Below are 26,434 nucleotides of genomic sequence, written 5' to 3' on the forward strand. Positions count from 1 at the left end.
CCCCTTCCCCCCTTCCTTTCCTCCCCCTCTCCCCCCTCCCCCCTCTCCTTTCCCTCTCTTCCCCCTCCCCTCCTCCCCCTCCCCCCCTTTCCTCTCCCCCCTTCCCCTCCTCTCCCTCCCCCTCTTCCCCCTCTCCTTTCCCTTTCCTCCTCCCCCTTCCTCCCTCCCCTCCTCCTACTCCTCCCCCTTTCTTCCCCCCCTTTCCCCTCTCCTCCCCTCCCCCTCCCCCCTTTCTTTTCCCCTCTCTCCCCTTTTCCCCCCCTTCTCCTCCCCTCCCTCTCCTTCCTTCCCCCCCTTCCTTCCCTTCCCCCTCCTCTTTCCCCCCCCTCCTCCCCCCCCCCTCCCCCCCCCCCCCCCCTCCCCTCCCCCCCCCCCCCTTTCCCCCCCTCCCCCCTCCCTCCTCCCTCCTCTCCCCTTTCCCTCTCCTTCTCTTCTCTCTCCCCTTCCTCTCCCCTCCCTTCCCCCTCCCTTTCTCCCTTTCCCTCCTCCTCTCCCCCCTCTTCTCCCCCTCCCCCCCCTCTTTCCCCCCCTTTCCCTCTCTCCCCCCTCTTCTTCCCCTCCCTTCCCTCCCCTCTTCCTCCCCTCCCTCTTTCCCCCTCTCCCCTTCCTCCTCCTTCTTCCTCTCTTTCCCTTTCCCCCTCCCCCCCCCTTTCCCTCCCTTCCCTCCCCCCCCCCCCCCCCTTTTTCCCCTTTCTTTCCCCCTCTCCTCTCTCCCTCCTTCCCCCTCCCCCTCTCTCTTTTCTTCCCCTTCCCCCCCTCCTCCCCTCTCCCCCTCCCCTCCCCCCCCTCTCCTCCCCTCCTTCTCTTTCCCTTTCCTCTTTCTCTCTTTCTCCCCCCCTCCCTTCTCTCCCCTCCCCCTCCCTCTCCCCCCTCCCCCCTTTCCTCCTCCCCCCTCTCTTTCCATCCCCCTTTCTTCCCTCTCCCCTCCTCCCTCTTTTCCCTCTTCTTTCCTTCCCTCCCTCCTCCTCCTTTCTCCTTCCCCCCCCCCTCCTTCTCCCTCTTCCCCCCCTTCCTCCCCCCCTTTACTTCCTCTCCTCCTCCCTCTCCCCCTCCTCCCCCCTCTCTCTCTCCTCCCTCTTCTCCTCCTCCCTCCTCCTTCCCTCCCTTTCTCCTCCTCTCCCCCTTCTTTCCCCCTCTCCCCCTTCCCCTCTCTCCCTTTCTCCTCCTCCCTCTTTTTCCTCCCTCTCTTTTCCCTTCCTTTCCCTATTTTTTTTTCCCTCCCTCTCCCCCTTTTCTCCCCTCTCCTCTCTCTCTTTTCCATCCCTTTCCTTTCACTCCCCCCCTCCCTTTTCCCCCCCCCTTTCACTCCCCCCTTCCTCCCCCTCCCCTTTCCTTCCTCCCTCTCTTCCCATCCCTTTACTTTCCTTACCCCTCTTTTCTTCCCCTTTACTTTCACTCCCCCCCCCTTTTTCCATCCCTTTACTTTCTCCCTCCCTCTTTTCATCCCTTTACTTTCACTCCTCCCTCTTTTCCATCCCTTTACTTTCACTCCTCCCTCTTTTCTTCCCCTTTACTTACACTCCTCCCTCTTTTCCATCCCTTTACTTTCACTCCTCCCTCTTTTCTTCCCCTTTACTTTCACTCCTCCCTCTTTTCTTCCCCTTTACTTTCACTCCTCCCTCTTTTCCATCCCTTTACTTTTGCTGATCCACATGATTTTCTGACTATATTAAACAATTGTGATTACTGATCAAATAAACAATATTCACACATTGTGAAAGTGCACATCTGAAATAGCGAAGGCAACATGCTGAAATGAACTGAACAATAAAAACAATGAAAAATTTGTCAGTGCAGTGTCTTTTTCTAGACTCTTCATCCTTTCTCATAATCCATCACTTCAATATTACGTTTACTCCGCTCTCTTCTCCTGTCTAGTTTACTTCGTTAACATTTTGTTTCCTTCCATCCTCAAAGAAATTCTTCCTCTTAATACATCTTTCTACTTAAACTTTTATCTAATTTCTTTAAAATGATGAGCATGGTGTGGAAAGTGTTAAAACGGGGTATAACAGGGCCTTACAGAAGTTATTAAAGTTTGATATGGTGTAAATGGCATTGATGCTTTTAACATTTTCCTCACCATGTTCTTCACTTTACAGTAAAAGGCAATGTAGCCTCTAAAATCCACCTCTTTTTTTTAAAGTTGTGATCCTGTTCCGCACATAATTTTTCACACCAGTCCATGTTCGTTCCTTTAAGGCTTCTGACTCTGCTTCAATGCATCTCTCACAGTCTTGCTTACCAGGAACTTTGCAGGTCTTTATGAACTTCATCATATGTTTTTCAACTGCTTTTACCTCAGAGTCCTCTCCCATTTTCTTTTTGAAGGGATTGATGAACCTATAAAATGTAAAAAAGCATCCTCATTACAACTAAACTCAGTGAGTTATAACCAAATTAACATTGTTTCACTGTATAGACTTTAATAATTCTGAAAAACTGGTTATTGATGCCTGCATATAATGTTTTCAGTAATTCATGATTATTTCATTATTGTTGTTAGTATGGTTTTCAGATCTTTCTACCTTGATCTTTCAGTGAAACAGATTGTTGATCAGTGTCCGCTAGTGCTGTTGTCTGAGGGAAGTCACTGCAGCTCTCTTCGTCTGCATCCTCCTCATCACTTGACATGGCATCGTCTTGTGCCTCAAGTTGCTCTCAAAAAAAAAAAAAAAAAAAAAACCCCTCCTATCCATCAAAATTTTTTTACAATTGTGGCAGATTATAGACTTGCAAACAAATACAACAGACTCAAATAAACAATTCAGTTATACTCTTACCATTAGGGTCGATTTCAATGTCATCAAGGCGCTTTCCTTTAAAGGATGACAATGTCCTTTTTTCCATTGCCATCAAGACTTTGCTCATCTTTGCGAGCTGCAAAGTGCCCTCTGGTAACCGGTAATACTGTCTGTGTATTCTGATATCGTGGCCGAGGAAATCAGCCAGCTGATCTGCTTCATTCTCATCAAGGTTAAGAATTTTTGACATTGTTGTTATGTGTTTCCTGAGCCTAGTTGATGAGAGTGCTTCAGGGTTCTTAATGCCACATTCACGAGCAGCTCTCCTTATGCACTCTCCTCCTCTGTAGGCAGATATTGCTCCAGATCTAGCAAACATGAAGGATTCTCAGCTGGCACGCCACAAACCTCACGTGTTTCAACAAGCAGCTCCATGGCAGAAACCAATGAAGGCTTGAGGAGCACAGGAACCTTTCTCCCCCGTTTTCCACGAATCTCCACTCTGGTGAAGTGCTTACACAACTTCCTCTCAAATTCAGAAAGACAGATGGCTATGTCTTCATGTAGCTCAGAAGAATCCCGGCTTTGAAAAGCTGATAAAAGCATCCGTGACACCTCACCTTCTCTTCGTCTATTGAACAGGATGACTTGGGACAGTGTGACTTTGGCAAGAGCAGCATAGTTGTGTGCAGAGGGACTGTTTCGGAGTTTATTTAGTAATTCCTTGTGTCTTTTCAAGATGTGTGTACAGGACTTTGACATCCTGGGTAAAAGGAATGATCTGTGGTGCATTCCACTTGGCTTCTTTCAGTGTGGTTAAAGCACCAGCAGAGATGTACTCATTCCACCTTGCTTGGTGTACTTTTCGAAAGTTTCTCGCACACTCTGCTCGCTCATGATCACCATAGATCATGGCATTACTCTCGACAATGCTGCATATCTTGCTCAAAGAGTGTCCCAGTTTTAGAGCTAAGGAAGGAATGCGGTAGGTGTTTGTCTCTTCGTCAAAGCCAGAAACAGCTTTCACAGCTGTTATCACATGTTTAAAGTTTGCTGGTATTATGAAGTCCACCATGGTTCTCATTGGCGTAGTATTTCTTGCTTCAAGAAGAAGTCTACCAACCTCTCTGATCTTCTGTCTGATGTAGTCATGTTTGGTCACATCAGATCTCATCCTGTTGAACATGTGCTCTCCCAGCTGCATGACGCTTGTGTCACTGTGAATAGTGCGTGAAACTTCATCGTAGTTCATCACAGAAAGAATTTTCTTAAAACCATTGCTAACCTCAAAGCCGACTGGTGTTTTCAGAGCACAAAGAGCTCGAACTCTTTTTCTGCCCTGTGGAGCATCTTCTTGAGGTTTCAGCGGACAGTTTTTAACATGTTTCCAAAGACTGTGCTTGTTGTAAAGCCCCTGACAGTAAATACAGTGAATAAATTCTGTGGCATTTTTGCTCTTTTTAGGACGGTAACAGGCAACCATCTCCCCGTGTCCTTTTCTCACCACAGATGTGTTGTGGGCAAAGTTTCCCCTTTTTCGAAGAAGATTTAACTGGATTCGCCGTTGTTTCGAATGTTTTGGAAATGCTACAGCCTTTGCAACCTCCACCTCATTGCGATGGACAAACTCAAGATGTCTTGCCAATTTTGAATATGGCTTAGAGCAATAAATGCAATACTGTTTTTTTTTATATGATTTGCGGTTCTTCTTCGGTGATGGCATTGCCTGAACAAATGTCCTTTTGTCAGGTGAGGCGTCTGTCTCTTTAGTTTGGCCTTTTATCCTTTTTGATGACAGTGATGGCATGCATTTTCCAGATGAACTACCTGCCTTACAACTGCCATCTGTACTGCTCTCTGCATTGTCCTGTCCAGAAGCACTGCCATCTGATTCATCTGAGCTGATCTGGGGCACATAGTCTACATCACTGTAGTCCGAGAGGTCTGAATCACTGAAGGCACTTCCAGAATACTAAATAAGAGAATACAACACTTACTCAGATCATACAAAATAACTCCTTTAACCAAACATTTTAAAACTTGCGTAATGGGATAGACTAAGGACAATATGTAACTGAGTTTCAACAAAAGGGAATTATAAAGAGCATATGAAGTATACAACAATACCTGTCTTTTTCTTGATGGCCTTAAGTGCATCTGGAAGAGAAGAAAAACAAATAAACAAATAATACAAAGAAGTGTGCAATGACCATTCAGCAAACAACACACTGCTGCTTATTACACAACTCTAAATCTTTAAAACAAAATAAATATTTATGCCTTATTCTGAGGTCTGAAACCCCAACTAATCACAACTGGATGTTATTTAACACTACTGTGGTTGAATGTGTGCTACTAAATTCATCCAATAGCAGATCTCATATCACTGACAGAGGTAATCTAGTTAGAGTTACGGTAATGCTAATATACATTTATATTTATATACAAAGTATTTCTGAATATACCGATCCGGTAACACTTTCTATGAAGCCCATATTTATAATACATTATAAGGGTATTCTTAAGGCATTATAATGAATGCATAATGCATTATAAAAAAACCTTATAATATGTTGTGTCATCTCATGAATATTCATAAAAACAGTTATAATACATCATAATACTTATGTGTGTGTGGTTATAAGTTTAAGAGTATGATTATTTATAACACAATGAACACCATATTAAGTCTACTTCATGTACAGTATAATGGACTGTATCATATCTTGACATTGTTTATTTCAGATCTGCACAGTATCTTACTACAGCTTGTGAGTGGTTAGATCTTGAGTGTTATTTGAGTGTTTCCTGTGGGGCTAATGTTAATTAATTGATGTGAGATTAACACTCTGACTGAAAAAAATGCAATGTTAAAATGGTTAAATTTTATTTTGATGGTCCTCTTAATCAATCGACTATAAGCAACTTTTCCACTACATGCCAACTAACTCTCATTAGAGTATTAGTATGCTCAAGAATGGTAGAATCTAGTAGAATAAGCTGATGTACTTGCAAAGACACTTATAGTCAGTGTATCTGTTGGTTGACCATCAAAATAAAGTGTTAGTCATATATTTACAGTAGCAGACATACTAATACTCTAATGACCACTAGTTGACATGTAGTTGCAGAGTTACTTATCAACAGCTGTCTAAAGGGTACCATCAAAATAATCAAACTGATATTACAATAAAAATAGTTCAAAGCAAATGTGTCATATCACACATTCATCTAATCTTATGGCTGTTAAGTAAAGAGATAAGTAAAGTAAGTAAAGTAGCATCAGAAAAATGGCAAGATACGAGACTTATAATCCATTATAACTATGAGAAATATAATCCGTTGTAAAAGTGCATGCAACGTGTTCATTGTGTTATAAATCATCATAGTCTTAAAAGCTATAACCAAAAATAAGTAAATATTATAATATTAAAACTGTTCTTATGAATATTCATGAGATGATACAACATATTATAAGGCTTTTTTATACCGTGCTATGCATTCATTATAATGCCTTAAGAATTCCCTTATAATGTATTATAAATATGGGCTTCATAGAAAGTGTTACCAGAGATCCTTTACTAATTTTATTTACACACCTCCCTTATTGAGAGTGTCTGGGACACCTGTGATGAGAGATCACAGAAGTGGATGCATCACAGGGTAAAGGGGCAGGTGATGATGGGGAGGATGAAGATGATGTGCCCATCACAGGGGCAGCTGATGATGATGATGATGAGGGGAGTGGAGAAGGGCGAGAGGGTGGTGATGCCTTTACAGAGGTACACATAGCACAGGGTGCATCAGATGACTGGAATACCTTCAAAACATAAGAGAGAAAAACAAGTGGAAAGCTTCAAATGACAAAGGAAACTGGTTAATGACCATTAGCAGTTGAGAGGGGTCATATTATGTCCTTTTGTGAAGTCTTTATATTGTTTTTGAGGTGTTGTAGAATAGGTTTTCATGTTTAATTGTTTAAAAAACACTATTTCTATAACACTATAATTTTTAATATAACACTATTAATTATTTACATTATTCCAGGACCAATCTCCTGAGCTCTGCCAAACCCTCAGATTTCTTCTGATCTCTATAAAGCACCCGCCTCCAAATAATTTTTATTAATTTTTTTTTTTTTTTTTTTTTGAAGTAAGAAACTGCCACTAACACAAAAGCAAAAAATAGTAATAAAACACTGTCAGGCTTACTGAAGGCAATTAAACACTAAGTATTACTTACAAGCTTAATGATACAGTATATGAATATATTACTCACAAATACAAATTAAATAGTTTTCTTTTCAGATAGTAGCCAAGTAAAGGCTTCTAAAAATAGCCTACTACAGACATTCTATGAAGTAATAAATGTAAAAATAATCTTCACTCTATACATTAAATATAGATGATTCTTATTTAAGTTAATAAGTGATTCAGTCAAGAGCAGTTTTCCTTTCTTTTGTTTGGGGGGGCAATGACAACAGCAGCTCCCTCTCGACCGACGAAAACCTAGAGCTGCAAAAGTGAAAACGCAGAATATGACCCCTTTAAATACACTGAGGTGTTAAAGTAATGTGATGATCATGTTTACACATTACTCACAACGCAATCCTCAAGTATGGCAGTCTTTTTTGTTGTGTTGGTTTTTTTAATTTCTGCTCTATTGAAGCGCTTGGAGCAATTGTTATGATGTTCCCGTAGTTTGACCAATCTTGACTGAAACCTCTCCTGCTGACATATAAGGACATATTTAAATTAAAACAAGTATAAGATCTAACAAAAACACTACAGAAGTGAACAAAAAGAAAACATAAAAATATAAAATCATTAAAAGCACTTCCAGAATATAAGAGAAATGAACGATTAATCAAATTGTTCAAAATAATTTCTTAAACCAAATGTTTTAAAACTTGTGGAATGTTATTGACTGAGGACAATATCTAACTGATTTTCAAAAAGAGGTAATTATAGAGGGCATACAAAGTATACAACAATACCCGTCTTTTTCTTGATGAATGCTGTTTAACAGGTGAGGATGAGGATGAGGATGATGTAGCAGTCACAGGGGCAGATGATGAACGCTGCCTCACAGGTGAGGATGAGGATGATGTAGCAGTCACAGGGGCAGATGATGAACGTTTCCTCACAGGTGAGGATGAGGATGAGGATGATGTAGCAGTCACAGGGGCAGGGTGATGAACGTTTCCTCACAGGTGAGGATGAGGATGATGTAGCAGTCACAGGGGCAGGTGATGAACGTTTCCTCACAGGTGAGGATGAGGATGAGGATGATGTAGCAGTCACAGGGGCAGGTGATGAACGTTTCCTCACAGGTGAGGATGAGGATGAGGATGATGTAGCAGTCACAGGGGCAGGTGATGAACTTTTCCTCACAGGTGAGGATGAGGATGATGTAGCAGTCACAGGGGCAGGTGATGAACTTTTCCTCACAGGGTGAGGATGAGGATGATGTAGCAGTCACAGGGGCAGGTGATGAACGTTTCCTCACAGGTGAGGATGAGGATGAGGATGATGTAGCAGTAACAGGGGCAGGTGATGAACGTTTCCTCACAGGTGAGGATGAGGACGAGGATGATGTAGCAGTCACAGGGGCAGGTGATGAACGTTTCCTCACAGGTGAGGATGAGGATGAGGATGAGGATGATGTAGCAGGCACAGGGGCAGGTGATGAACGTTTCCTCACAGGTGAGGATGAGGATGATGATGATGTAGCATTAACAGGGGCAGGTGATGAACTTTTCCTCACAGGTGTGGATGAGGATGAGGATGATGTAGCAGTCACAGGGGCAGGTGATGAACGTTTCCTCACAGGATGAGGATGAGGATGAGGATGATGTAGCAGGCACAGGGGCAGGTGATGAACGTTTCCTCACAGGTAAAGATGAGGATGAGGATGATGTAGCAGTCACAGGGGCAGGTGATGAACGTTTCCTCACAGGTAAAGATGAGGATGAGGATGATGTAGCAGTCACAGGGGCAGGTGATGAACGTTTCCTCACAGGTAAGGATGAGGATGAGGATGATGTAGCAGTCACAGGGGCAGGTGATGAACGTTTCCTCACAGGTGAGGATGAGGATGATGTAGCAGTCACAGGGGGCAGGTGATGAACGTTTCCTCACAGGTGAGGATGAGGATGATGATGATGTAGCAGTCACAGGGGCAGGTGATGAACTTTTCCTCACAGGTGAGGATGAGGATGAGGATGATGTAGCAGTCACAGGGGCAGGTGATGAACGTTTCCTCACAGGTGAGGATGAGGATCACAGGTGAGGATGAGGATGATGTAGCAGTCACAGGGGCAGGTGATGAACTTCTCCTCACAGGTGAGGATGAGGATGATGTAGCAGTCACAGGGGCAGGTGATGAACGCTGCACAGAAGACCAAAGACACAAAAAAATACCACAGATGTAAACAAAAAGTAAATATAAATGTTTGCTTAATTCGAAGTGCATTGATTTAGTTTAAGGGCAAGACAAATAAATTTGGAACAAATAATGTTTAAAACACAAAAGGGAGGAGAAAATAATGTAGAATAATCTTTTGAAACACTGATAATAATTTTAAATATTTTAGTTACCAAACAACTATACAAAGCTTTTGCAAAAAAGCTTGAAAAGCTTGAAGAGTTCTATGTACAGAACATACAGAAAGAGAGTCAAATATCAATATGACAACAGATTTGAGAAATTAGAATACCTTGGCTCGCCAAGGCCAATCCGAGTCTCCATAACTGTAAGTAATCTCTTCTCCTGGTTTAATGTCTTGGACAGCAAAAAGACAAAGATGTGGTTGCTGGTTCACTGTAATTATTCTCATTTTGCAGGTGGGATTTTTGTGCTCGTCATTGACCAGTCTACCCAAGGATCCATCTTCTTTAGATGCATCCATGCTATAAATACAAAGTTAATGCGAAGCATAAGTGACTGACAACACTTGTACAGCACTTGTTTTTCTTTAATACCTGTATAACCGAAGAGTAGCTTGTACAAACAAATCTTAAAACAAATGTTTAGTTAAAAGCAAAGTAAATAATCCATTCCAAAATATCCAATTGATTATTTTTGAAATCCTGACCTGTGCCTATTCTTAACTTGCTTGTGCTTCTTCTAAACAACACAGTTCAGGAAGCTTGCCTTTCAACTTTATTCACTTAAATTTACTGGCATAAGCACTAAAACATGACAACACAAAGATCAAAGCTTTCATTTAATATTTTCATAATTGATTAATCGGACAATCATTTTTTTGATTAATCAGATCTGATAAAAAACCTTTTTAAATACCTTTATTGTTTAATTAAATTCACACATTGGGTCTTGCAAATATAAGCATCAAAAAACTAAAACTTTACATTAACACAAGGTTTTTTCTAGATTTTAAGCAGAAAAACATTTTTATAACAAAACAAACCCACAAACTGTGTTTGTTAAACAGGCTGAACCATAAGTTACTGCAGATTAGTCTGCAGATTGTGTGTTGTGAGAGGAAAACGATGACACACAAGCTCTGTTTCGCAAAGTTTAAACCTTCATTCTGGAATTTAATGTGAAATGTTCCCATGCCTTGGAGAATTTGGTACGCACTTATTTCTGCTGTGCTTGTATTTTTCTCCATTCTTCCAACGTATTTCTGTTTACCCCAAAACGTTCTGCTCAAACGTCACATGCGCAGAACGACTCATCGATAATGAGATTCCTTGACAATGATTTTCATTATAGATAATTAGTAGGGCTGTGCTATATGGACAAAAAAAACCCTATCGCAATTTCTTTGATAAATTTTGCGATTTCGATTTTAATCATGATTTTGACACACACAGACATGCTTTACAGTCATAAATGCATTCAGTATAAATTTGAAACATATTTCCAAAAGAAAACCAATTAGAGCTTTATCAAAAGGTTGTAACATCTCTAGAACAGACATAAGTCAAAATAATCACTATAGTAAAGGTGTAACAAAATTTCTAGACTTATGGCAAAAAAATAAATAAAAATAAATCCGGTGTCCAGGGAATTTTTTTTTTCTTTCTTGCCATACATTGGTCATAGAGCTCATTGTAGCGGTGCCTCAGGTGTTGAAATAGATTTGTTATACATTATACAGGTTCACACGTACTCCGTCTGCAGTGCGTATACAGTATGTGTATGTGGTGCAGAAGCAGCAGCGAGAGCGCGTTATTGTAACGCGAAAGCACATTAAAATAATGCGCAAATCTCTCCGCTCGCACGCAGATTTCCTTTGCTCTGTCACAAAACCAGACGCTTGTGCTCAGATACATGCTGCTCTCGCCCGGAGAGAGTGCTCGCACTTAAAACATGTCTCCTCTCGCTCAAACTGTGTCATGTGCACTCACAACTCTCTCTATGCTCATGTGTTAGATATTAATTATGTTCGCACCTTTCGATTTCTAACCTTTTGTGTTCACATCTTTTTCTGTGTGCAGTGTGTACGCTCTGATCCATTAACATGGGCTCGTAAAAAATACGCATCTCAGACAGAGTTTGAACCTGGAGTTACGGAGGCATATGCCCAGTCTGTTCTGTTCTCACGCTCCATATAAGTGCGCTGCATTCTGATTGGATTGGATAGCATACTGCGGGAGGTCGGGACCACGGAAAATCACGCTATAAAGCGATTTAGAAATCGTGCACGCTCAAATCGTGATTTTATGACGATTACGATTAATCGCACAGCCCTAATAATTAGCGATTTTATCGATTAGTTGTTTCAGCCCATCCCAAACCAACTAATATGCGGTCAAAATAGCAAAGCAAAAAAAACAAAAAATGTAGGTTCTTTTTTTTTTTTTTTTTTTTTTTTTTAAGTACCCCTTAAAAGTGTATGATATTTTAGCATATCTACTACATCAAGCCAGTAATTCTATACTCACCACCAATGTTTGCCATGCCACTGAAAATCAAACAAGAATGTGTTCTGAACTTCACTGTAGACTTCAGCTGGAGCAAGACTCTCCTGTGATATCAGTTCACCTCTGTATTCAAGAACAAAATCTCCTCTGAAAAAAGCCTCTGAGGAGAAAACTCCATGTCCTAAAGAGAAACAATACATTAAGCTCAGCAGTCCCTGTAAATTGAACTATTATTATTAAAGAAACTTCCTTCAAAACTGTACAACTATTTAATTTCCACACTAAAATAAAGAAGTTTGTAGTGCTATTTTTACCTTATATTATACATATGCAGACTTATATAGGGCTGCAGCACAGGGCTGTTGTTCCATATATTTACACAAATACAGGTGCTGTTCATATAATTAGAATATCATCAAAAAGTTGATTTATTTCACTAATTCCATTCAAAAAGTGAAACTTGTATATTATATTCATTCATTACACACAGACTGATATATTTCAAATGTTTATTTCTTTTAATTCTGATGATTATAACTGACAACTAAGGAAAATCCCAAATTCATTATCTCAGAAAATAAGAATATTACTTAAGACCAATACAAACAAAGGATTTTTAGAAATCTTGGCCAACTGAAAAGTATGAACATGAAAAGTATGAGCATGTACAGCACTCAATACTTAGTTGGGGGTCCTTTTGCCTGAATTACTGCAGCAATGCGGCGCGGCATGGAGTCGATCAGTCTGTGGCACTGCTCAGGTGTCATGAGAGCCCAGGTTGCTCTGATAGTGGCCTTTAGCTCTTCTGCATTGTTGGGTCTGGCATATCGCATCTTCCTCTTCACAATACCCCATAGATTTTCTATGAGGTTAAGGTCAGGCGAGTTTGCTGGCCAATTAAGAACAGGGATACCATGGTCCTTAAACCAGGTACTGGAAGCTTTGGAAAATGAAATCTGCATCTCCATAAAGTTGGTCAGCAGCAGGAAGCATGAAGTGCTCTAAAACTTCCTGGTATACGGCTGCGTTGACCTTGGACCTCAGAAAACACAGTGGACCAACACCTGGAGATGACATGGCACCCCAAACCATCACTGACTGTGGAAACTTTACACTGGACCTCAAGCAACGTGGATTGTGTGCCTCTCCTCTCTTCCTGCAGACTCTGGGACCCTGATATCCAAAGGAAATGCTAAATTTACTTTCATCAGAGCACATAACTTTGGACCGCTCAGCAGCAGTCCAGTACTTTTTGAAGCGAGACGCTTCTGATGCTGTCTGTTGTTCAAGAGTGGCTTGACACAAGGAATGCTCAGCTGAAACCCGTGTCTTGCATACGTCTGTGTGTAGTGGTTCTTGAAGCACTGACTCCAGCTGCAGTCCACTCTTTGTGAATCTCCCCCACATTTTTGAATGGGTTTTGTTTCACAATCCTCTCCAGGGTGCGGTTATCCCTATTGCTTGTACACTTTTTTTCTATCACATCTTTTCCTTCCCTTCGCCTCTCTATTAATGTGCTTGGACACAGAGCTCTGTGAACAGCCAGCCTCTTTTGTAATGACATTTTGTGTCTTGCCCTCCTTGTGCAAGGTGTCAATGGTCGTCTTTTAGACAACTGTCAAGTCAGCAGTCTTCCCCATGATTGTGTAGCCTACAGAACTAGACTGAGAGACCATGTAAAGGCCTTTGCAGGTGTTTTGAGTTAATTAGGTGATTAGAGTGTGGCACCAGGTGTCTTCAATATTGAACCTTTTCACAATATTCTAATTTTCTGAGATACTGAATTTGGGATTTTCCTTAGTTGTCAGTTATAAACATCAAAATTAAAAGAAATAAACATTTGATATATATCAGTCTGTGTGTAATGAATAAATATAATACACAAGTTTCACTTTTTGAATGGAATTAGTGAAATAAATCACATTTTTGATGATATTCTAATTATATGACCAGCACCTGTATACACAAATATAGCTTATTATAGCTATATATATTTTTTATGAAATTTGACTGCATAAGTAAATATTATTATACTGTGCAACCTATGAACCTCATATTAAATCGCCATTTTTGTTATTGGTAAATTGAATATGAATGAATATGGAAATATCTTGCCTTTATATTTATTAATAAATTTCTCTTGAAGCCCAGTCTTGTCTGTTTTGCAAGAAATGTGATGCTCAGCATCCTGAAGTGGAGTGGTGCGTCTTCTGTTTCTATGTGCAGCCAGCATGCTGTCTCAATCCAGTGACTGGAAATGAATATAGAATACATGATATACATACACATTCATACATAATATAAATACACATTTATAGATTAATCAAGCTCATATATCTGATTGATTCAAGCAGAACAGTAGAGCAGATAATGGAAGTGTATTTCTAGGGGGACTGGAGTTCTAGTTCAAAATGAAGAGGATTTCTATCATTATGTCTACATAATACCCTGCAAACACACATTTCTAATGCTCATTTGTGACTGTCTGTGAAAACCAGGCTAGTCTCAAAATCAAATTATAAGATCTAAGAATAACAAGCATCAAATTTTGATTTCACCTATAAATATCACTATGATATTAGAGATATCAAGGTTATATTTTCACACAATGTTCTTTACATTATGTAGGATGATGTTATGTAAAAAAAAGAAAGAAAGAAAAGAAAACAGTACATCAGAAAGAAATGACTTTAGCTGAATTTTTACATGCGTGTTCACATTTCAAAATTTCATAAATATAGTTGGATTCTGTGCATCCATTGTTTAAATATACAATACATATAAAATATGTCCCCAATTATCACACCCTTAAATATCTGCGATTATAATAAGTGATCCAACCATTAAACAACGAAAATTAATTATTTTAATTACAGTCTATTACAGCTTATTAACAGAATATTACAATACTTTACAACACCATATTTTGTAGATAATCATAATTTATACTTAATCGTTTATTGATAAGATTATATTACACAACACGTGACCCGTGAGAAACCATTAACTCAACTTGACTCAAATACTGTTAATATGTCATCTGACCAATTATATATACTATTACAAAATAATATTCATATTAATCAATGCCTACATACCAAAGCAACAAATATTTGTACAACAAATCATCAAATGCGATGAAAGATGGCATATATTGGACAAGGAAACAAATTCCTTTACATAATATATACTTATCAACGAAATTAACATCCTACTACATTTAATATTTTCTCTTTCGTTGTCATAAATTATAGATCAGAAGCTGTTATACAGAAGCTTTATACAGTATATGATCACAACTCACCTCTGCTCATTAATCGCTGCGTAGGTCTTTCGCGGGAAAATGATGATAAATGAGGTGATGTCATTGGCACGTGCCATCCGCCGACTCGTTTATGTAAATGACGTTGTGACGTTTTTGGATTGCACGTTGAAGTTGTGCGTCCGTCCATTTGTATTTAAAATAAACATCAGTAAAGCACTTACACCTCATAAACACCTTTTCCTATCAATTAATTACTTATCAATGCTGTAAAGAGACGCCTAAAATATAAGGCAAAAAAAAAAAAAAAAAAAAAAAAATATATATATATATATATATATATATATATATATATATATATAAGAGCGAATACATCTCATGTTGTGTTCTTCCAGCTGTATTGCGCAGACCGAACGTCACGTGACAGACAAGTATCGCGAGTGTTCCGATTCAATTTACAGAGAGATCTCTTGTTAACAGGCAGAGGTTGTCTTATTAAAGCAGAAGTTCTATTATGATTAACATAATGCTGCAGTCCCTATAGGTGGAGAAATCCACGTGTAAATTAATTTATGGAATCATACACTTTTAATGGTAAAACAAACCTCATTAGGCTATAATAAAAATTATAAATTCTAACCAATGTGGTTTGAACATTAGTAATTTCAATTATTTTATTATTACAATTAAATAAACTAGCTTAATTTCTTAAAAACACATTTAATTCTCACAGATTGGTGTCATTTGTTTTTTTATGTGTAATTATGATATGCAAAAATCTGTAAAATCTAACTTTTACTCAGGTGCTTCAGGCATAGACGCTCATCTACAAGCATAACTTTTCTCCCTATAGATTTTACATCTAGAACAATAAGAATAGGAAAGGGATATTACACAACATTGTGTTAAAGGGTTCATATGATGTTGCCAAAAAGAACATTATTTTGTGTATTTGGTGTAATGCGATGTGTTTATGTGGTTTAAGGTTCGAAAATCACATTATTTTCCATATAATGTATATTATTGTTTCTCCTCTATGCCCCGCCTTCTGAAACGCGTCGATTTTTACAAAGCTCATCGTTCTGAAAAGCGAGGTGTGCTCTGATTGGCCAGCTATCCAGTGTGTTGTGATTGGCCGAATGCCTCAAGCATGTGACGGAAATGTTACGCCCCTCACCGTACTGTCATGTGTGTCCCGGAGCGACGAGACAAAACCAATAAAACCCATTACAAACGAGGCATTTGTTGCATCCAATGGGGAAAAAATTACTGATTATAATGACTTATAATGTCTTTTTACACGTTGCGTATCGCGCTGCGTAAACATAACACCATGTCTGCATTTGTGACCGGAGAAACTACAAGCTCTACTCTACACTGCTTAAAACTCATGTTTGAATCATCAGTGGCACATTCTGTAAATATGTAAACATACTTAAAGACTGTGAGTCAGAAAAGACGGTATTGTAGTCTTCTCTCACAGGAAACAGTCCTCTGTAAAATACACTGCACACATCTGAATATTAGGGTTGAACTGTTCTGTAACAGTATTGAAATCCAACTTATCCACTGATTTCTAGTTGTGTCCTCATTTGGAAAGCCAAACAAAGTTGCTTCTCTTTCACAACCAAACACACAGCAACTCCACGACATGGCATCAGCGGCAACAGTGAGAATAAAACGCCTTCTTTCTTTGCGTGGGTGGCATTATGCAAATCTTCTCACATCGTGACGTAGACATGTGGGGTGTGTTAGAATGAGGTATTTTGAGGACGTGGTAGAGTCTTAACTTTTATAAAGAATATCTCTCTGGGTTTGAGACTTTAGTCTTTGAAACTTTACAGATCATCTTTATGCACCAAGAGCTTGTAACACTCCAAAGAGAAAGGAAAACTTGAAATCACATCATATGACCCCTATATATTATATTCCATACTATTCATTAATGAATGTCTGCTTTTTAGGTATACAGCATTTCATTTAGAACTGTGGGCAAAAGAAATTATGAAAACAATATTATCACAATATATATGACAGTTAAAAATAATACTTCTGTCAGTCAAATTAATATCAGATTTTGTTTATTTTGTGTTTTCTCATATTCAGTGTACGAGTGTAGAGAGGCAGAGAGTTTGATATGTGGCCCTTCAGGGAAAATGTTAAACAGGTAATAAACCATCATCTACTATGATGACATGTCAACCAGATACTGCGATAATTGTATATGTATATGTAGTATTATATTAATGATCAATTATCATGATTTTGATCCTTAATTCCATTGTCATCAAAAAAAAAAAGAATTTAAAACATATGCATGACCAATGTAGTTTTTTAATTGGAATAAAGCCAGCTTCCACTATTATTTCTTAAATTAATTCCTACTTAACACATGAGGAAAATATCAGAAACAAACATATTCCTTACAAATTGTATAATAACCAAAAAGTTCTAAAAGTATTACAAATCAGCTGACACATTCACATTTGGTGTAGAAATAATGTTTTCTTGACTTGATTATAAGAGTTCGTTCCAAAGCTGCAGTGTGCTGATGAAGTTATAAGAGTGTGTGTCTCTCGCCCTTCCCCCACCTCAGCTGATCACCCCTCCCCCACACAGCAGCACACACACTGTTGAGCTGTTTGACTGACTCCTGTTGAACATTAGTGTGCTGCTGTGTGGGGGAGGGGTGATCAGGGGCATGAAAAGTTATAGATGAGTGTCTATGCCTGAAGCACCTAAGTGAAAGTTAGATTTTACAGATTTTTGGATATCATAATTACGCATAAAAACAAATGACACCAATCTGTGAGAATAAAATGTGTTTTTAAGAAATTAATTTAATTGAAATTAATTTAATTTAATTTAATTTAAGAAGTTTATTTAATTGTAATAATAAAATAATTGAAATTACTAATGTTCAAACCACATTGGTTAGAATTTATATTTTTTATTATAGCCTAATGAGGTTTGTTTTACCATAAAAAAAAGTGTATGATTCCATAAATTAATTTACACGTGGATTTCTCCACCTATAGGGACTGCAGCTTATGTTAATCATAATAGTTCAACAGGAGTCAGTCAAACAGCTCAACAGTGTGTGTGTGCTGCTGTGTGGGGGAGGGGTGATCAGCTTAGGTGGGGGAAGGGCGAGAGACACACACTCTTACTTCACTTCAGCAGCTTTGGGATGAACTCTTATAATCAAGTCAAGAAAACATTATTTCTAAACCAAATGTGAATGTGTCAGCTGATTTGTAATACTTTTAAGAACTTTTTTTTATATACTTAATATATAATCACTTAATATTCTTATACTCTAAGAATAAATAACAATAATAATGATAAACAATGAATAATGATAAGAAATCAGGACTTATATGATTGTGTTATTTAATCAGTGGCCTTCACCTTGAGTGTTTGTGGGAGACGGGTGACAGCTCATAAGAGCTCATAAACTACACAGAGAAAATTACCAGATCCATTTTATACAAACCATAGACAGACTATCTTTTTGTGGCTTAAACTCATTGAAAAATCAACTAATGTAAACATGCCCATCTGCTTTAATTGTGTAGAAATGTGCATTCAAAGCCTAATTTCTGTCTCCCCCTTATCTTTTTTTTTTTTTTTTTTTTTTTTTTTTTTAGTAATACTCAAAAATCAAAAATAGTACACATATAATAATACAACCATCAGCATAAAAGTGGTAGACAATAATAACAAAAATAAAGTAGAAACAACAACAACAAAGAACATAAAAATACATTACAACCTAAAAGAATAAAATTGAGACTTACATGTTATTAAAGATAAGAGTTACACACAGATACAGTTTTAAGGCTTTTTTGTTTTTAGACAACTTGATTAATGAACAGTATTGCTTAAAATCTTTTATACAAACAAAGAAAAGAGGTCTAGAGTTTCAATATTTGCATCTGTTGAGGTGAAATCTTTAGCAAGAAGCAAAATCAGATTCACTACATAAAATAGTTTATTTTTAGATGGTTCATACTCAGTAAAACCCAATACGTCCTTCCAAAACATAATACATTCATTGTAAATGTTACTACTTATGAAGCTTAAAACATCTGGCCAGCATTTGTTTGTAAGTGGACCGTTCCAGAAGAGATGAAGCACAGTTTCAACAGAGTCATCACAGAAAGAGCTAGTGGAGGACATATCACCTTTCAATCTTTTCATGTAATGCTTTGAGGACAGAACTTATGAGTTTTGTAGGAAATCTCCTTTACTTTGTTAGTTAGTAAATAAGTATGAGGAACCATCCATACTTTTTTCCAGCAGATGTTACCCACTGTATTATTCCAATAGTCACAGCTAGCAGAGTAATAATATTCTGCTGAAATAATGACCGCACTATCCTATTATTATTACTGCATGGAGATGCAAAACATAATCTACCAACAAAAGTATCAACCAGATTATTAGGAGAAACCGGTGACAAAGCATGATGAGTGTACCTCTCAGTAAAGCAGCTACATCTGATGGGATAGACCCCATAACTATGGACAATTATTTTGGACAGACAGGAAATTGAGAGTAATCTAAAAATTCTTCATATGAAAATAACAACCCTTGACGTTATGAACTGACTGATCAATAGTATGTTTTTATCAAACCAACTCTGAAAAAATATGGATTTACTCTTGTATAAAACACTACAGTTATTCCAAATAAAAGATCTGTGGGGTGAAAAGTGCTTGAATATTAACGACGAGCCCAGAGAACCTGTCTATGGAGAGCAGATCATACAGCTTGTACTTTATCAATCTTACAGTTACACATGAGAAGAAAATCAAAACATGATTGGGAATAAAGTTCCACAGAGACTCTGGGTTCTTTCTAAACTGTTTAAGCCAATTGATCATGAAAGTGTAACTTAAAGTACTGTACTCCAAAAGATGAAGCCCCCCTTTATCATGTGTTCATTAACAGATGTTCAATATAATGTGGATCAGACTGAGAGACATAAATAATCCTCGAAAGGCCTTCTGCTTTTGTGACCTCTCACAGATAGATCTGTGTAGCCACTGGATAAATCTTTTTTCTGTTTTATCAATAAGGCATTGGTAATTAAGATTACATCTTTCTTTCTGATCCGTAGTTATTAGCACACCTAGATAATTTTTTTCTTTCACTGGGATATTTATGGACAAAGGATTCATTACAGTCTTTAATGGCAAAAAGTTCACACTTTTGAACCCGTCTCCCCGCATCAAACTGCTCATTAGTAATCGTCTGTATTCGTCTTCATGCAGACTGATTGGTTTAGGACTGTATAATATCGCGCGGACAGAGCGCTTAATTGTATGCGTTCAATCCGCTCTCGCGCTCCGCTGCTTCATAACTGCATCCGGACTCTTCGCGTGAGATGAGGCGGGGGAGGGGCTGCACGCGCTGCCGTTACACAGAGACTGACGCGCGAGCAAAACTGCGAGTTTACGATTCAAAGTCGGAAAACACGTCACGAGAGCACCTGCTACTCAATGTAGGTTAGGCAGTCTTTATTTAAAAACGAAATACTGTAAACTTGTTTTAAACAACTGTATTATCTGTTTATTCGTTCATGTACAACTTCCGCAGTCTAATAATGATGACGTAATGGACTTCGTGATTGGTCAAATTTATAAACGATTCAAAAGGTGCAATTCCTACAATGGCCCATAGGAGCGCCATAGAGCCCTGATTATCCCTGGCCTCTGATTGGTCAGAATCCCCAAAGTGTGTATCTTTCCGGAAGTGCAGTTCCTCCTAGAGGGCTCTGCATTATACACAAATCAGTGGGGGGGGCATACACACTATACACACTTAATCACTTAAAAGTGCATTTTTGGGACAATTGAGATTTTAAGGCCAGACATCATTTTAGTGCATGCTAAATGCTATTATATAGTCAAACAAATGAGGACATAAAAAAAGTCCTAAATTGTCAAGGTGGTCCTCAGTTTACTGGTGTGTATCCTGGTGAATGTCCCCAAAAGTGACATAAGTAGGTACACACACACACACAAACACACACACACACACACACACACACACACACACACACACACACACAGTATCTCTCTGGAGCGCTGCAAATACATTTCTAAAGTCAGGTCACAGCAGAGTTTAGCAGAATGAAACTGTCACCAGCACAGACAGACACACACACTGGAATCCTTGAAGCCAGATCACAGCAGTGTCCCTTCACTCAAGTGCCAAAAATGTGCTCCAAGAGTTTCACATCACTATCAGCGCATCAGTCAAAAGCCAGATCCGTTCCATCACAAACACAGACACACACACACACTGCTGAGAGCACCGGATCCCTGCATCCTGTAATGAGCAAACGAAGAGCCTCTGTTTCTCAAATTGGGTGAACCACATACCTACACTTGGAAAATTTTTTAAAAAAATCTGTAATCTTTTTATGTTTTGTAGTAAAAGTATCCATAAATAAGATACATTTGCACACCATGTAAAATCATGTGCAAGATGTTGAGAGAATACATCTTGAATTCTTACCTCATACAAATAACTTATTTTTACTTTTAAGCATAAATCTCATTAAATCTAGTTCAACTTATGCTTAAAACAAGAAAACAAAAAATAAATTAAATTTAAGATTCAGCTTTGCCATCACAGGAAAAAAATAAAAAATAATTAAAAATATATTAAAACAGAGAACAGTTATTTTAAATTGTTAAAATATAACACAATATTACTTGTTTTATTTTATTTATGATCAAATTAAAAGCAGCCTTTAATATTAATATCAGGGGGCCACAGGGCTGTTAGTCCCCATTGCTTGGGCAGCTATGACAGGCATGAGTGGCCGTTTAACCCACACAGCGCTGAAGAGTGTTGTCATGGCAGCATCAGGCAGTAACCATGAGGCTCAAGGGTCTGACAGGTCCTCTCATTGCTGGTTAACTGAGAGAACTGCATTATGTGTTCATCACGTGGACACACACACAAACACACACACACACACGGTGCTCTTGGGACTCGCTGTCTCACTGAATAACTCACTCTTCAGTGTGTGTAGAGATGAACGTGAATACACACACACACACACACACACTCACAATCTCAAGAGTGCTATGATATTCTCTGCACATCAGATATCTGCTTTTCTGAACAGAAAAAAACAAGATCTCTCACATTACAGATCACTATAAAATGTCAATTCTGCCATCACTTACTCACCTATGTGACTTTCTTCTGTAGAACACAACAGGAGATCTGTGAAAGAATATCGCTGCTGTTTTCTGTACAATGAAAGCATGCAATAACCACAGGCTCTCAAGCTATAAAAAGGAAGGAACAAACACCATGAAAGTGGTTAATATGAGTCATGTGCTACAGAAGTCATGTCTTATAAAGCTATACATAAGTAGAGAAAATAAAAGGCAGATATTTTTGTTAATCACAGAAAACATCCACAATCAGTTACGAGGACCACTCCTTTTTAAGTTACTATGTAAAGACAACAACGGTAGTCTTAAATGTAAAGTCTTAATTTAGTAACTTGAAAACTTGAAAAAAAAAAAACTTGAAAACAAAACACAATGGCTCTAAAATGTAAATTTGGTCTATGACTGTATGTAATTTTTTAGGTTGTGGGTTCGAGTCTCGGGCCGGCAATACCCCAACTGAGGTGCCTTTGAGCAAGGCACCGAACCCCCACTGCTCCGGGTGTGTGTTCACGGGGTGTGTGTGTTCACTGCTGTGTGTGTGCACTTTGGATGGGTTAAATGCAGAGCACGAATTCTGAGTATGGGTCACCATACTTGGCTGTATGTCATGTCACTTTATTTATATTGTAAAACAATCTGTGAGCATCTCTTCAGGTAATTTTAACCAAATATTTGAAATCATTAATCAAAACTGCTTTTCTAAAAGGAGAGGAGGACAATTTTTTTTCCAGAGGAAAATTCCCAAGGGAACCCATGACTCAAAAATGCAAATTCTCTTCCGGGTTTTGGGACTACAAACTAAACCGTTTTACATTTTTGTTCAGTGCATAGTATAACACATTATCAGTCATAACAGGGTTAAACATATTATGTGTAACATTGCATTTGTCCTTCAAATCATGTATGTTGTTTGAATGTCACCTCTGAGATGTGATCCAACTTTAACTTAGCTGTCATATAATAATCAGCCTGCACCCGCTCTGTCTTACTCTCAGGAAATTTTAAGATGAAATGTGCATAATATACATTCACCTGCATACAAACACTTGATTTGTCTTGCTCCTGGTCAATGCATACCTGTGCACACATGCCTGAGAACAGACTGCAGTGAAGTTTAGAGTGGCCATTCACCGATCACCTGCTCACCTGAGGCTCAGCCATCTAACAAACCTTCACTGCAGACTAGAAGAAACACCTCTCACCCCTACAGGCAACACACACACACACACACACACACACACACACACACACACACACACACACACACACTTTAATAGAGCTGAGAAAAAAGCTCAAATCAGTCTTTTTGACTGATAAAAATAAAAATCTATAAAAGACTAGTATCTCTGACACAATAAATTGGAAGTTTGATCCAAAAGTCTGAAACCACATCTGAGATGTAAAATCAAAATGAAAATTGAAAACAAAGAAAATAAATAAAAATATTTAAGATTGTGTACTTCGAGGTCACTAAATCAAATTAGATTTTTTTTTTTTTTGCATTTCATATCAATTCAATGAATTATTCATTAACAGATTATATAATGCTTAAAATATTCATACATATATCTAAAATAATATATGAATAGTACTTAAACATTTGTATCTATCTGAATGCATAATTAAATGATCGTCCCTTAAGCATTATATAATAAGAGACTGCTAGAAATATAGAAATAAATATACAAATACATTTCATAAAAAAAGAACCAATACTCATGCACTGATTGATAAACCAGCATTGTATTTTATTTCTATCATAACTAGTGCTTTGCACACACAATGCTTTCAGAAAAGCAGTGGGGCTTGTGGCACTCTGAAGAAAGAATACAGAAAAAAACACAATGAAAGAAAGATTATATATTTATATTTATATACCAACCTCACAGCATTTACTCAGCAAGAACACAATATTTGGCAACCAATGACAACTCAAAAACTTCAAAAGTATAAAACACATTTAAGCATCTTTGTTGAATACTATAATATGGATCTTCTACATTAACACTGATGAAATAGAAAAACATAAAAATAAAAAATAAGCTGCTGGACTAAAACAGTCATCCCTTTTTCATTCATTCTTCATTCGTTTAGAGGACATCTGTGCTTTTCTTCATCCTTCAGTCGTTTAAAGATGTTTGAGTGCATTCCTCCTGAAACCGGCAGCATTTCAGACATAGGCAAGCATTATTGAAACGTTAGGAGCCAATGAGCTGTGAGAATTATGCGACGCAAGGGGTGTAAGTTCTCTTGGAGAGCACAGTAAGAGGCGCCTATCAACACTACTCGGCTTAGGAGGGTAACATCTTACGTACACATACACACACACACACATTCATACTCATATTCAGTCACACAGAAATAAAACCGTCTAAAAGATTACGTACACATGTGCGTGCCTCGTACCTACATACACCTATATAGACAAACATCATCAACAAAGTCAGTCTAACAACTTTTACTTTACCTTCTCCCTACAAACAGTCAGACGGATGCACGCACAAACATTCAAACACACTTAGGGCAAATTCAAACACACTAAATCCCTAGACAATACGCCAGGTGAAAGGCAACGGCACGCATATGACACCCGTTAATGATGTCATACACCCCCACAATGTCATTTTATTTCTACTGACTTTCCCCCTCAAAAGATGGCACGCAGACAAACACACACACACACACATAGAGGAGAAGTGAACTGTGTATACTGCATACATCTATATAATGCCTGTCAGAAAAAAAAGTTTCAGAGGATATATGGAGAACTGAACTAAAACATACATACATTAATGGATATATATATATATATATATATATATATATATATATATATATATATATATATATATATATATATATATATATATATATATATATATATATATATATATATATATATATATATATATATATATATATATATATATGAATAGGTATCATATGCTTCTACTGATATGTGTCTATACATGGGCATTAAAACACTACAGACTCTGTTAAAGTGATAGTAAATGATACTGATGGAAATAGGAAATAAAATGTCCCGTCCAGATGGCTCCCTGTATCCACCCCTGTATCCATCCTTATATCCGTCCATTCATCCCAGTGGATCTCAGTGTGGTGTGTGTGATGGTGAATGTTGGTCTTCAGGCAAAGATGGGCCAGAAAGGAGAAACTAAACAGGTGTGCGTTGTATTGTTTTTTTGTCACCTGTGATCTCCATCCCGGCCTCTATCTCTTAACATCCACCTCATAACATTCTTTCTCTCCATTTATCTCCCTCCTTTGCTAATACCTTACATCCTAGGAAGAAAGAAAAAACAGAAGTCAGTCACATTTTGAGCAATTATGGCATTACATTCCTTAAGACCACTTTCAATGATTTTAATAACAATCCCTAACATAAGACATTCACAAAAACACAGTAATAGTAATTCACCTCCAAAGAAGTGACTCAACGCGGTTAATGATTTCAGAAAGGTCAAAGGGGAGGGGCATGTCAGGATCTTCATTACTCCAATAGGGTCGGTCGGCAGGTGCTTCCTCAGCAGGCAAGGTCTGTGCCAGGCTTGACTGGCATCTATTGGGACACAAAAGGAATCAACAGCTTTATAAAGGCAAAACGTTTAAATCTGATTTTAAAATCAAGGTTTTAAATGAGTGAATGAATAAATCATTATTTAAGACTTTCATACAAAAGTTTGGGCTCAGTAAAATGTATTTTTAATTTTAAGTGGTTACTGCGTGTGCTTTCCAGGGAGTGTGTGAATAGTTTGTTTCGCCCTAAACACACAAAGAAGTGTGTGTTTGTCTAGGGGCAGTTCACACACTCATTTCCTGATTTCTTTACGACACACAATAACCTGCCCTAATGACATGTTTATAAAGGAACGAAGGACTGCACAGCTTTAGTGTGTGTGTGTGTGTGTGTGTGTGTGTGTGTGTGTGTGTGTGCGCTTTCAAGTGAGTGTGTGTTCAAGTGTGTGTGGTATGGCATCATCCCCTTGCTTTTCCTTTGAACGAAGCCTCAGGAATGCACTTCTGCAATCCTACAAGAGTAAGCAGTGTAAATCACCTACTAAACACACCTGTCCGGTGCTGATTAATATCTCAGTCATGTACACCTGGGCAGGTGAAGCCTGTGGCTTTAATTCCACAATAACTCTGAAGTTACTGCATTTCATTTTGTCAGTTAATTAATATAAAGACAGAGGGGTTTTTACTAGAATATGACAATGTAGCTTCTCATGTATATAACAATGCTAGGTGTGTTAGTGAGAATGTGCAGCATCTCTGTGTGTGTGTGTGTGTGTGTGTGTGTGTGTGTGTGTG

At 38.2% G+C, this 26,434-nt stretch overlaps 2 protein-coding genes across 2 annotated transcripts in view; both read right to left on the reverse strand.

Moving 5' to 3' along the window:
• Positions 1–3,453: 3,453 nt before the first annotated feature.
• LOC109062404 lies at positions 3,454–7,708 on the reverse strand. The gene is made up of 4 exons (XM_042761370.1): positions 7,346–7,708; positions 6,344–6,564; positions 4,872–4,901; positions 3,454–4,716 (listed from the first exon to the last, which is right to left on the reverse strand). The coding sequence occupies exons 3-4, from the start codon at positions 4,899–4,901 to the stop codon at positions 3,454–3,456; spliced, it is 1,293 nt and encodes a 430-aa protein (XP_042617304.1). The 5' UTR covers positions 6,344–6,564; positions 7,346–7,708.
• A 17,298-nt stretch (positions 7,709–25,006) lies between these two features.
• LOC109084891 (alpha-ketoglutarate-dependent dioxygenase FTO-like) overlaps positions 25,007–26,434 on the reverse strand; it is a 126,070-nt gene continuing 124,642 nt past the window's right edge. The window contains exons 9-10 of the mRNA XM_042760321.1: positions 25,542–25,682; positions 25,007–25,405 (exon numbers count right to left, since the gene is read on the reverse strand). Coding sequence (XP_042616255.1) covers positions 25,399–25,405; positions 25,542–25,682 — 148 coding nt within the window. The 3' untranslated portion in view covers positions 25,007–25,398. The remainder of the gene's footprint in view (positions 25,406–25,541; positions 25,683–26,434) is intronic.

Source organism: Cyprinus carpio, chromosome A7 (genome assembly GCF_018340385.1).
Source record: "Cyprinus carpio isolate SPL01 chromosome A7, ASM1834038v1, whole genome shotgun sequence".
NCBI classification, from domain to species: domain Eukaryota; kingdom Metazoa; phylum Chordata; class Actinopteri; order Cypriniformes; family Cyprinidae; genus Cyprinus; species Cyprinus carpio.

Excerpts from the sequence above, each read along its gene's own strand:
- LOC109062404 (XM_042761370.1), bottom strand. The coding sequence starts at position 4,901 with ATGCACTTAAGGCCATCAAGAAAAAGACAG. Across the intron at positions 4,717-4,871 it reads GGCCATCAAGAAAAAGACAG|TATTCTGGAAGTGCCTTCAG; the intron begins GTATTGTTGTAT and ends TCTCTTATTTAG.